Source organism: Mus musculus, chromosome X (genome assembly GCF_000001635.26).
Source record: "Mus musculus strain C57BL/6J chromosome X, GRCm38.p6 C57BL/6J".
NCBI lineage: Eukaryota > Metazoa > Chordata > Mammalia > Rodentia > Muridae > Mus > Mus musculus.
Window position 1 is genome coordinate 108759027 of NC_000086.7, and position 13868 is coordinate 108772894.

Here is a 13868-nt window from a genome sequence, read left to right on the forward strand (position 1 = left end):
GTAGTTAATATCCACATATAAACAAAACTGAAGGACAATATACCTAATTTTAAGACAATAATGTTTCAAATAATAAATAAGTCACTTTTTCTTGTATATGGTATCTTTGAATTATATATGAAATATTGCTTCAAATTCAATAAAATGAAACAAAATTAAGCAAGACACTTGCCAAATTTCAGTATGTCTTTCCTGAATAAATGCCAAACTACTCTGGTGATGTATTTAAAAAAATAGAAACAATTTATGTGGGTAAAATACATTACTCACCCACTGTCTTACCAAGAAACCCCTCCAAAGTCAGGCTCAGAAAATAGCTAGAGAGCCAAAATGACTCAAAAATGAAAAGGATACTTATGTCCTTGCCTTAGCTTTTACCCCACACCTCCTGAGCGATGAAAATATTTACTAGTTACTACCTTAGCCAAGCATATATAAATGTTAACTCAACTCATTATGCCTATTGAATTAAATATAAAGTATACTGTGATGAACTTTAGCTGTTGTGCAGACTTTAAGATTCTGCTGGCCTTTCAAGCTCCCCACTCCTGGCCTAGTCCTTTTGCATAATCACCATACCCAGGGAAAGAAGGTTGTTGATGCCCTGAATAACTCGTTCACACTCCTCATCTCTGGAATGAGCACCCCACTCTCCTTCCTGGGGTTTGTAGAGCAATGCAGTTAGTTCTTCCTGGGACACAGGAATACCAGCACCAACTTCATCTGGAAAAGCAGCTAGGTACAAAATAAGAAAAAAAAAACCCAAAACAATAAGTTTTCAACATCAAACTGTTACTACTTTGCTTTTCTAAGAATGATAATTCATCTTTAAAGGTATATTTACTTCCATCTGGAATCGGCTCCATATCCCAGGGGCTCATTTTTTCTCTTTCATTATTGTCCCAGCTATCAACAAAAGAAGAAGATGCAAATCACATTCCCAAGCATTTCCATTCATATGGTAACATAATTTGCATTATTTTTTGAGGGTGAAATTCAGAAAACAGCAACATAATATTCATGACACTACAACTCAGCTTATATAAAGATAGCAATGCACCACTGATAGAGAAAATATGCTACACCAATGAAAAGTTAAGAGGGCAGAAGCCCACTCTTCACAGTAGTTACATTTTTTTTTGATGATGAAGATTATACCTAAATTTAATCTACAGGAAAGGATACAATGATGTAATAGAAAAACATCTTACAAGAAAAAAGTTGATATAATGGAACACTTATTTGTCAAAAGCACAAATGAACTAAACTTACTGAACACTGTAACACTGGAAGGAGCTATCAGGATATTCTGGCTGAAAAGGCTGCTGACTTTCCACAGTCCCAAACCACCAGGCATCATCTATTATACTGCGGAATCTATCACCTATAATGAATTCAAACAAACCATGAGAATAAGCTCTGTTCCCATTCAAATTATGACGTATTTCTTAAAAAAAAAACCAGAAATAAAATTGTATTTATCATCGTCATACATAACTCGTGAATTTTATAAATGGCTTAGTAAGAGATTAGAAATAATATAATAAAACATTTAAAATATAAAATACTACAAGTTTGTGATATGGTCTCTCTTAAAGTCTTCCATTGCACTACTATATTCTCCTTTCTTTTTGGGATTATGTGAGCTAGTACAGTGAGGTAAAGTGAGGTGACTAATGTAGTAGGCCTTGTCACACTGTTAGGCTACTACATAGCAGCTGCCAGAACTCAAGCTACAAGCCACCACGGGGTAGAAGGAAGGTACAGCTTACTCACTGGAAAAACTGATATCGGAAGCAATAAGGAATTGTGACTGCGTGAGAAGTTGTTGGATTATTGAGAATGAGGAACAACCTAAAAATTATGAGTTATTATCTTTGGTATTTCTAATTTTGTATCTTCATTCTACAACTGGACATAGGAAAGTAAAATCATACAAGGTGAATGAAGGACAAGGGTGAAGCACTTGTAAATATCACACAATGTGTAGAACATTACTTAACATTATGTTTATTTATTTTTTGTTTGTATGTCTTATCCATTTGACTTTTTGGGAATGGGGTAAGGGGTCGTGTGTGAGGAGGGGTAGGAGGAGAGAGGCGCTACACTTGGGATGTGAAGTGACTAAATAAATAAATTAATGTGAAAAACAACAGGGTTAATACTGTATTTCAAGGTTAGTAATTATAAGTGACAATTCTATACTTACCAATCTGCCAGTTTCTTTCTTTGGCTTCATTATAAAACTGATGTAACACAAGGAAATCAATGACATCTGGCATGTCATGATACCTATACAGAAAATAAAGCACAGTAGTATCTAATGTTGTAATATAATAGCACTTATCACATGTTATACTTCCAAGGATAAATATTTGACATTGCAAAATTTTGTAAACCTCGTGGTCTCCAGAATGCCTTTACTTAAAAAAAAAAAAAAAAAAAAACCATAAAGACATCAATAAATGCTTTAAAAAGTTTAGTGTGAAGATCTTCATCAAAATTAAAAAAAAAATGGATTGCCAGGCATGATAGCACACAACAGAAACCTTGGCACTTGGGAAGCAGAGGCAGGTGTATCTCTTTCAAGGCCAGCCAGGGGTACAAAGTGAGATCCTGCCTAAAATCTATATGGATTAATCTTTTTCATTCCCATCGATCTTAAGTTTAATTAGATCCACAAACAGTCATTATTATTTGTATTATTATTAACAAAAATAACATCCACTACTATGTTTCAAACTTTGATGCCTAAGAAAATATCAGCATTTAAGCGTGTCCATTTCACATGAGCAGATTAAGTAACTCACTTTGCTCATGTGTCAGTTCACCCATACGTGCATTTACTCATTTACTCTTGCATAACATATAATATACAGAGCTTCAGGAACTAAACTCAGAACTCTATAATTATAAACCAAGTAGCAATGCTAAAGTATTCTCCTCTCCCATTGCTTTTGCGGCATTAACTGAATATTAAATACATTAATAATGATGCATATTAAAATTCATCCAAACAGACACAGAATCAGAAACAGCGACTTACTTAATGGAAAAAGACTCTCCAGTCATTTTGCCTGAAATTGGATCCAAAAATGCAAGTTTCAAGCAGCATAGCGTAGGTGGTCCAATCTCATATTTGATTCCTACAATCTTCACAAATTCTTGCTCCTATACATTGAAACACCAATACATTATTTTTCTATATATGACTACCTTTCATTAATATACTTCATTATTGCCCAAATAAATTATCTGAATTCTAAACTGTTATATAATAGTGTCTAAAATAGCAGCGGTAGCACTAACAAACTTTATTTTCATTTAAAGATATTTTACTTCTTTTATGGGGGTGCTGGTGGCTTTAAGATGTTTTTTTTCTGTGTAGCCTTGGCTGTTCTGGAATGCATTCTGTAAACCAGGCTGCCTTTGAATTCACATAGGTCCACCTGCCTCAGCCTCCCAAGTGCTGGGTTTAAAGGCGTGCGTCACCACAGGCTAGATATTTTTTTTTTAACTAAAATTTAATTACACCACCTACCTGCTTCCTCTTCCACCTTTCAGGCCCTCCCATGCCCCACCATTCTCTTGGTTTCCTTTGCCTTATTAAAGTTAAATGCACATATATGCGCGCGTGCGTGCACACACACACACAATATATATATCTTGCTGAATCAAAAAAGTCAACTAAAAATCCATCAGATAGGAACTCCACTAAGTTGAAGGTAGATTTAACAGTAAAGTCAGTAAGACAACTGAGTGGATAAAAGTCCTCGCCGTGCAAGCCTGGCATCTTCAGTTCATCCCCAGCACCAATAGGGTGTGAAAAGAAACAACTTTTAAAAGTTGTTCTCTAAATTCCACATGTGTGCCATGCCAGGAAAATATCTAACACACATGCATATGAAAGCTTATTCAAATAAGAATTATAAAAAACAAACAAACAAACCCTACTAAACAGGTTGTCATTTAGGGCAGGACTATAAACAAGACAAACCAGTAAATTCTTTTAAGAAAGCATTACAGAATTTATGATCTTAAGTATTACACTTAATATGCAGGTCTTGGGTACACATCAGCCAAATACTCAAAACAAACAAACAAACAAACAAACAAACAAAACTTCTGACATTTCCAGAAGATACAAGTTTTCACAGCAAACTCTCTGTTCCTCTGGCTCTTTCTGCTTGCCTCTTCCTCAGTGATTGTGGAACCTTGGTGTGAGAACTGTATTGGGCCTGTATCACTTGGTAGTATGTTCTACAACTCTGCATTTTAGACAGCGACAGATATGCTAACATGAAAGGGGTAAAGCTCACAAGGCCTTAACCCTGAAAAAAGAACTTTATAGGCAATTTCTTAATGCCAAGTGTGGGAGACATAGTCTTCTCTGAGGAAAAGAAGACCGATTGTATGCAGACAAGATAATTCTAATTCCAAATGGTCAGCCCTGGAGCAAGGGGGTACATAGAAGAAATGAGCAGGATGAGAGGGTGAAATGATGTGATTATATTATAATCTCAAAAATAATAAAAAATGATTTACAAAAATTAAACTTTTCGGGATTATGAGACTATCTAGTTTTAAAAAAATCACCCACACTATTAGCACAAACAATGTACATTCATTCAAACTTATATGTACATGTTTGAGATGGTAAGATTTTTTAAGCATATAGTTTTTAACGTTACAATCTTAGTTTATTAATCATATTTAAAAAATAAAAACTAATCTTTTTAAATCAACTACTTAATTAAAATTATACATAAGCATATAGAAGAGGTAGGGTTGAAACTTAGGTATTATTATTCCAAAGCCCGTGCTTTTCTACCTTATACTTACTACCCTCCTATCATTTCTTAGAAACACAGAGTTATGAACAGAAACAAGACAGAAAGTGTATCCATTTTCATCTGATTCTGAAGAAATAAGCAGGCAGTAGAGTTAATCCGATAAAAGATGACTTGAAATTTTAATACCTAAAAACATTCATATTCTATCTGCAAATGTCTAAGCTAAATATCTAGTTGAATTTCCAGACTTTTTTTTTGTCCTTCAACACAAACAGCAACTATTCATTTCCCACAGAAAATCATACTAAAACTGCCCTTTGTTTTTTATCAAGTCAGAACAAAAACACAAATAAAACTCAAATAGGAAAGATACACACCTATGCCGGCCTGAACATATTTTATATCTGACAAAGAATGAATTCATAGTATCTGACATCAAATTCTTCAACATAAAATAACTGTATCTTACTTGATGTTATGAAGCAATGTACGTATATTAAGAGATGATCCCACAGAATACAAGCCTCTAAGCTTCTTGTGCTTTCTGATATTTAACCTCACTATGAGAGCCATGAGAATGTCTGCAGTTCACAGGGTTTATTCTGGAATGTACACAACTGTTGCTAGGGAAAATACTCAAAATGAGGAAATATCAGCATTTCTGAAGCTGAGGGATGGCAAAAACAAGAGGACCCAAAGCTTACAGAAAAATGGGGCAAATAAGAGAACACACAGTCTAAAACTTGTTTTAACACTTATTTCATGTGTATGCCTGCTTTTTGCCTGAGTGTGTGTTGGTACCGTGTGTGAATGTCTGCTGACTGTGGGGGCCAGACACAGACATCAGATCCCTTGGAACTGGAGTTACTGATGGTTCTAAGCCATCACGTGAGTACTGGGAACTGAATTCAGGTCCTCAGTAAGTGCTCTTAACCATGGAGTGTTCTCTCTAGGCCCATAACATATTTATTTTTAAATTACTGTTCTATTTTGTATTGTTTGATATTGAGTCTCACACTATATAGGTTAGGCTGCTTTGCAATTCACTCTGTAGTCAAGGCTGGCTTCACTTCCCAGCAATTCCCCTTCAGTTTCCCACCATTTAAGATTATAGGCATGAAGCACTATACCCTAGCAGACAAATTTTAAGAAATATATATTGTCCATTCTATAAAACAGCATGCAATAATTAATTTTGGTTATACACCACCACCAAAATATCCATGAAACTGAGACACAGAAAAAAAAGCTTAAAGCAACTTAATCCTCAAACTCTTTCAATTGAATTCTTGCCTACTAGGCAAACTTACCCTGAGATCCATTTTGTTCCATGGCTGTTTTTGTAAATTAACACTATAGATTTTTGATTTCCTTACAGCTCGCACATAAGCTTCATGTCCTTGTCGAAAGTAAATAAGCTGAAACAGAAAATGATGTACCACACAATCATATTCTATTTTAACATTACACATAAAATACTCACAATGAAAAATTCTTTTTCCTGATCAAATGATGTTCAGTCAACCCTACCCCTGTGCTGTTTTTACACTGCATTAAATACTATATGCAGTCTTTCCCTCCCAAGCAGCTGCAAAAGTCAACTGAAGAAAAGAGAAGCCTGTGAGAGAGAAAAACAGGTCTCAAGGAAGGGGGAGGGGAGGGCAATAAGACACCTGTGACATTAAAGAAGAAAGATGAATACTAAGAGTGGAAGGGTCCAAGGGGAGAATTAGGGCAGGAAGATGTGAGAGATAAGAATGGGAGGGGGAATCAACCAAAACATAACATTCTTGAAAGTGTTGTAGGGAAAGCTACTATGTACCATGATGCTTTAAAATGTAGATATTTAGAATACTACTTATAAGCTTAAACAATTTGTTGAAATGTAACCAGTTTTGTGTACATCCATCATGATTTTTTTCCTAAAGTGAAGCTGCCTAAAAAAATGACAACATACAGTATTTAAATGAAATAATTTTAAAGATAAATTGAGAGAGTTCTGTTGTAAGTGTTCATGTCAGCACTAGCTGACCACTGAAGAAAATGAATTCCCCTCTGAGCCCCTTATGGTCTTACAGCCACAGTGACAGCCCTTGAGGCAAGTTCTCGTCTCCTTGTCCTCAATGCAATGCTAAGTTGTCAGTTCTCCATTCTCAAATGCAGGGGTTGGCTGTGACTCTGAACACACACACACAGAGTCTCACAAACACCCTCCCAGCCCTCCCCTCCTTGCCACACACATAGATCTGGGACCTTACTGGGGAAATATTATCATTGTAGATACAATCACTCAATGAAGAGTACTTGACCTCACAGCAGATGTAGGTGATCCCTAAACTAGTGACTGTCCCCATAAGAATGTTGGATACAGAGAGAGCTAGAGGGAAGACTGCCATGTGAAGGTAGGACAGAAACTGAAGTAATGCTGCCACAGGAGGAGGAACACCAAGGACTCTGAGGAGCACCAAAAGCTAGGGGGGGATTAGATTTGGGAGAGAACACAATTTTACCAATGCTATAGTTTAGAAGTTTACCTTTCAAACTGGTGAAAGGATAAAGTCTTACTCTATAAGCACCAAAAAATACATGAACATACTCTATCAATCAAAATGGCAAAACAATTTAAACATTACTAAAATAAAAAACATATAAATTAAAGATCTAAACTAAACACATTGTTATATATTCATTCTAATACTCAATATGGACAAAACATATAAGTACAAGATACCAGGTGAAATTGTAAGGTATTAAAATGTAATATTTCTCTTTAAGGGAAAGTAGTATAATGCGCGCGCGCGCGCACACACACACACACACACACACACACACACACACACACACTCTCACACAATATAGTTGTGAAAGGTCATATAAAAAGCAGTATGGGCAAACCAGAATTTCTCAGTTTGATTGGACATTTAAAAAGGAGCATTCTGAGGCACAATAATGTTTTTCAGTACGATTATTCTAGGCAAAATAACAAGGGCTTAATAGTTAGACAAAGTAGTAAGTAGTACTGTAATTAAAAACTGATTACATGAACAGTAGACTCCTTTATAAGCTCTGGAACTGAAAGTTCTTACTGAATAACACTGAATTTTATGAAATTCAATATTGGGAAATTATTACATTTTTATTTGCCTGATTATGAATGTGTGTCAGCAGTTATTAAACCACAGGCTCAGTAATTATCATTTAGCACAGGTATCGACCTTTGTGACTCTGGGATGTAACATCAAAAATGGGTTGGACCATATATATTCATTGGTATTCTGACTTAGACATACTTGCTTGAGCATATTTTCTACCAGGCTGATTTTTTTTAAACAATAGTTGTTCTTAAATGAGAACTCAAAGTACCACTAAATTCTATAAAGTCACAACAAAAATAAAACCAACTGTTTTAAGAACTTTAGAAATCAATCATAATAAATTTAACTCCACCTTCATCTACCATCTAATATGTTGAATACATTCTACCAGGTAAACAAAGGATGCAAAAATTAATTATATTGAGTCATGTTCTTCAAGAACTACACACCTGAACAAAGAAACAAAGATGGAACATTTATAATTGTAACAGTTACAATATAAATTTCCTGGAGCAGGAAAGATAGCTCAGTTAGCAAAGGCACCTACAGCTGTGTGACCTGAGTTTAATCCTTAGAACCCATGTAAAAGGTAGAGAGAGAAACAACCCCACAGAGTTGTCCTCTGACCTCCATATGTGCTCCTGAGCACGTGTGGTCCCTCAACTATGCAATTACTCTCAATAATAAGGTTAAAAAATAAAATCAACAGAAGAACCCAAGATTGAATGATGTTAATTGTTCTTTTCTTTTTTTAAAAAAAGCATATTTTCTATAAGTGTTGGTTTATTTTATGTGCATGCATGACTATATCCATGTACCATGTGCATGCCTGGTGACCACAGAAGCCAGAAGACGTCATCAGATCATCTGGAACTGGAGTTACAGATAGTTGTAAGCTTCCATGTGGGTGCTGGAAAGTAAACCTAGATCCTCTGGAAGAACAGTCAATGCTCTTAATTGTTGAGTTATCTTTCAAGCCCAGTGCTAGTTTCTTAAAGCTTCAAGAGAAAAGGTTTTTATTGGGCAACAATTACCTCATCTCCCATCTGTGGAACAAAAGGAGAACGTCGTGGTATGGTATCCAAGATCCACTGAGGGGCAAGCCATTCTTCATTGGGTTCGCCTGCCATAGAAACAAGTCCCCCTTTCTGAAACAAAACAAAAAACCAAAAAACCCAATTACAGTACTTATAATAGTTCTTAAGAACAAATTCATGAATAGTAGTATCAAAAAGGCAGGAAGAAATTACTAGCTAGCCCATGCAACTTGAGATTCTGTTTGAAAATGAAAAAGTACACAAATGAGCTGGTGTATATTTGGTTCAGTAGAAGCGTGTGAAGCAGTAGGCTCAACCCCTAGTACTTACATTTATTAAAACAGTATATTAGCGTGGTAATATATTTTGAACTTTATAAGATGAAAGAGAGCTCATTTGTGAATGGCATCAGTCATTTTCAATTTAAGATGCATTGACATTTTAGAGAACCGTGATTCTTTTGTAGTAGAAAGTATAGAAATAGCAAATCCTTGTTACATGTAAGTAAATTCAAAGAACTTGCACGTTAAAACATTATGGTCTCTACATTAAAGGATAGTGGGGGTCAGATAAAACTCAAGTTTATTGAACTCTACCATTCTATGGGTAAAATGCATAAAGGAATACAAATTTCTAATTGGGTAATGACAACGATAACCATTTTATATTATTATGGTCTATTCTCATAGAACATTGCTACATTCTAATAAGCAGTTGTCAGTGTTCTAGTTTAATAACATATTGTAAACATGACATTTAACTGCTATCTTTGATAACAAGAAATTGAAGTTGTTAAAACTGACTTACATTTTATTTAATTGGCTTCTAAAAACAATGTCATTTTTAGAGAAAAATCAAATGTCATATTAAAAATTCAAATACCAGAGGCAAAAAACAATCCAAGGCAAAAATAAACAACTTATGTATTACGAACCTTCTTTTTAGTCTGTTTAGGTTTCTTCTGCCTATCTTCTAATTTCAAATTTTCATCTTCAGAACTGCTGTATATTTTCTGTGTTGCCTGTCTTGTTTGTCTTTTGGGAGGCTGCAAATTTATCCCAGCATCTGCTATCCAGTCAGAATATTCACTTGATGAATCGCTATAAATAAGTCAAAATTATAAATACCTTAGTATACTATAGTTTTACCTCATAACGGAAATAGGATCTTTTTTTAATGGATGAACAATGACAAGGATTGAAAAAGAAAGAATATAATATAATATTTGGATCACTATTAGATTTTCATGAAATGCTTCTTGAAAAAAAACTTAATACTCAATTTTCTTGAACAGAATTTTAAATCTCTGTTCAAAGGACAAAACTTATTTAAAATAAACGCGAATCTTATTGCTGAAATGATGAAAGAGATATAGCTTTAATACTGAAATAAAAGCCAGGCGTGGTAGCACATGCCACTACTTGCAGGGGCAAGCAGGATCTCTGTGAGTATGAAGCCATCCTGGTGTACATAGTGAGTTCCAGGAGAGCTAGAGCTACATAGTAAGAACCTGTCTCAAAAACACAGTCTGAAATAATTATATAAAGTTGCAAGGAAGCAGAATCATAAATTTAAACAGCTTATTTTATAGACAGAGGACACAAAAATTCTACGGTGAGAGCCACAGAATGTACTGGGAGTCGGGAAAATGCATATGCTATGTCGGCTTCAATTACAGAACCTTTCTGTGATACTATTTTATCTAGGGTGTTGTCAAATTCCTACAAAATCTTAATTTCGTGTTAAATGTTGAATAATTTGGGGCCAATCAAATGCACGAAAAGTACCTGGAAGAACTCTCACTTTGCCACTCAACAACAGGGTCTTCTACGGAAGCATCACTTGTGCCAACAGTTTCATCTTCCTATAGTAAAGAGACAGCAATTGAAATATATGCTAAGTATCAGCATAATGTAGAAAACAAAAACTACTTGATTTATAACACTTTATTACTTCCTCAAACATTCTAGTTAAAAGGTACATAATTATTTTTATACACATTTGTCAAATTTACAAACAAGCCTAATAGCTATTCTACAAGATCTAGTATTATACTGCTTGTTTATATAAACAATTTTATTACTGTGGAAAAATTGTTTAAGCCTCAAAACACTTATAACCTTCTTAAAAGCTAAAAAAAATGCTTTACAAACATTGCATGAGTACTCTTTTAAGGTCAAGATATTATTAATGAAGGAAAAGGGAAATATTACTTTAAAAACCATGAAGAGCAAAAATATGAATGTAGTCTATAATAACATCAATGTGAATAAAACTCTTACTATGCACCTGACAGAGTTGTTAAAAGAACAATAGGACTAGGGAAAGAGGAACAAAAGAAAAAGAACTGCTATACTTTGGTCATTGTCACAAAGAACATAATAGGTCTGAGATAATTCAACACTCAATGATCTACAGAATAGGTTGTAATAAAAGAAAATGGATATGTAAGTCAATTACAGAGTGAATCAATTCTGGGACCGTTTACCTTATGTCTATTACTTACGTTACATTTCAGTCCAGTTCTTTTTTTATTATTATTATTAGATATTTTCTTTATTTACATTTCAAATGCTATCCTGAAAGTTCCCTATACCCTCCCATGCCCTGCTCCCCTACCCACCCACTCCCACTTCTTGGGCCTGGCGTTCCCCTGTACTGGGGCATATAAAGTTGGCAAGCCTTAGGGGCCTCTCTTCCCAATGATGGCTGATTAGGCCATCTTTTGATACATATGCAGCTAGAGATACGAGCTCTAGGGTACTAGTTAGTTCATATTGTTGTTCCACCTATAAGGTTGCAGACCCCTTCAGTTCCTTGGGTACTTTCTCTAGCTCCTCCATTGCGGCCCTGTGTTCCATCCTACAGGTGACTGTGAGCATTCACTTCTGTATTTGCCAGTCACTGGCATAGCCTCACAGGAGACAGGCATATCAGGGTCCTTTCAGCAAAATCTTGCTGGTGTATGTGATGGTGTCTGTGTTTGGTGGCTGATTATGGGATGGATTCCCGAGTTGGGTAGTCTCTGGATAGTCCATCCTTTCATCTTAGCTCCAAACTTTGTCTCTGCAACTCCTTCCATGGGTATTTTGTTCCCTATTCTAAGGAGGAATGAAGTATCCACACTTTGGTCTTCCTTCTTCTTGATTTTCTTGTGTTTTGCAAATTGTATCTTGGGTATTCTAAGTTTCTGGGACAATATCCACTTATCAGTGAGTGCATATCAAGTGACTTCTTTAGTGAGGTAACCCAATCACAAAAGAAGTCACTTGATATGCATTCAGTCCAGTACTTGGATGATTTCCTTTAACTATCAAATCACTGTCACATGCATATGTCATTGGCATATGCTATACAATTGCCAAGCTTGTATCTTAGGTAGAAATCAGGAAAGGCAACCAAAAGGGATACGTGCAATAACCAAATCTGTCTTAAGTGCCTTATTAATGAGTAAACCTCTTTAAAAATTTCTGTTCAAGATGCCTTTCAAAGGTAAACTAAAATGGAATGCACAAAATAAAAACCAACAAAAAAAAAAGTTACACTGAATAAATCATAGTCGATCTAACCTCTGAAGAGCTGTCTGAATCTTCTTGTACACCGGAAGTTTGAGATGATGCCTGTGAATTATGCTCTATGTTCGACCTTGTTAGGTAAGTATGCTGTCGCTTGCGTTGTGTCCTTCGTAAAGACCTTCCACAGCTGGGCTGATAATCATTCTGTAAAAGACAAGGAAAATATATTCTAAAAGAATAAAGAACATAAAACTGTGTGTGTGTGTGTGTGTGTGTGTATGTGTGTGTATATATATATATACACACATACACACATACACACACACACACACACACACACACACACATCTATTAGGCAGGCGACAGTGTAAAGGTTGAAGATAATTACCAAAAGTAAAGCAATATTTAAATATAACTATATAATTCACTTTTTACTACTGCTGATTATTTTATTATTTTGCAACCTTTGTGGTTTGATCCCAGCACCCAAGAGGCAGAGACAAAGGCAGTTGAATCTATGTGAGTTCAAGGCCAGCCTGTTCTGTATAGCAAGTTCCAGGCTCTCCAGGGTTACATCATGAGACCATCAATAAAAGATTCTTAGTTTTAACAAGTAAAATTCAATGTAATATCTACATTTATACATTACCTAATATCTGTACATAGAAAACATTATTGTTAATAATACCACGTAGCAAAATTTAGCCTTAATATGTCATTAGGAGCAAGTCAACTAAAAAGTCTTCTAAACTAGTCTTGAAGGGCCATGTTCTTTTCCTTATTTGTAAATATTACCATTATCCAGATTGGCCTCAACTCTCATTCTATTCCTACCTCAGCCCCCAAAATGTTGGAATTATAGATGTGCACCACCATATCTGGTTCCGTTTCACCTTCAACATATATGAAAATGTCTAAAAATCTAAATGCTTATATACCTAGCCTAAAGCAGATAAATTAAACCAGATACCTAGCACTCCCAGATAAACCTGATAATTGGCAAATCATAAACCAGAAAGGAACCTTCTCAGAGATGAAATAGGCTTAAAAATAATAAAAGTAAAAGCAGGTTTCAAAGTCATATGCAAATATTTTAAGATATTTACGATAGTTGCCATCAATTTTGTTCATTAATATTGGAAAATTAGTTAAAATCCGGAATTCATTGCTTAGCTTTTATTTAAACAGTGAAAAGCACTGCAGACTATCCATTTAACCACAGTGTGCAGAGGTGGTGTGATTGAGAAGAAAAAGTTTACACTCTAAGGCCTTTTAACTGGCGACTGAAAAGTATTAATAAGCTTATACAACCCAATGCAGTGCAGGCCTCCTACCCATTACTTAGCAGGATCTACTGGGAAATGAATCCAGTACTTCCCGATGTACAGATTAGATTTTGCTTACATTATTAGATAGGTTAGGCATGGG

The 13868-nt window shown here is 35.2% G+C and overlaps 1 protein-coding gene across 2 annotated transcripts in view; it reads right to left on the reverse strand.

Annotated features, from left to right (window-relative positions):
- The window catches only part of Brwd3 (bromodomain and WD repeat domain containing 3), a 98518-nt gene that overhangs the window by 23182 nt on the left and 61468 nt on the right, over positions 1-13868 (reverse strand). For both annotated transcript variants that reach the window (NM_001081477.2, XM_006528114.3), the window contains exons 21-30: positions 12495-12644; positions 10713-10789; positions 9860-10025; positions 8923-9036; positions 6104-6211; positions 3047-3171; positions 2210-2292; positions 1273-1384; positions 845-906; positions 580-735 (exon numbers count right to left, since the gene is read on the reverse strand). In NM_001081477.2, the coding sequence (NP_001074946.1) occupies positions 580-735; positions 845-906; positions 1273-1384; positions 2210-2292; positions 3047-3171; positions 6104-6211; positions 8923-9036; positions 9860-10025; positions 10713-10789; positions 12495-12644 (1153 nt within the window). The remainder of the gene's footprint in view (positions 1-579; positions 736-844; positions 907-1272; positions 1385-2209; positions 2293-3046; positions 3172-6103; positions 6212-8922; positions 9037-9859; positions 10026-10712; positions 10790-12494; positions 12645-13868) is intronic.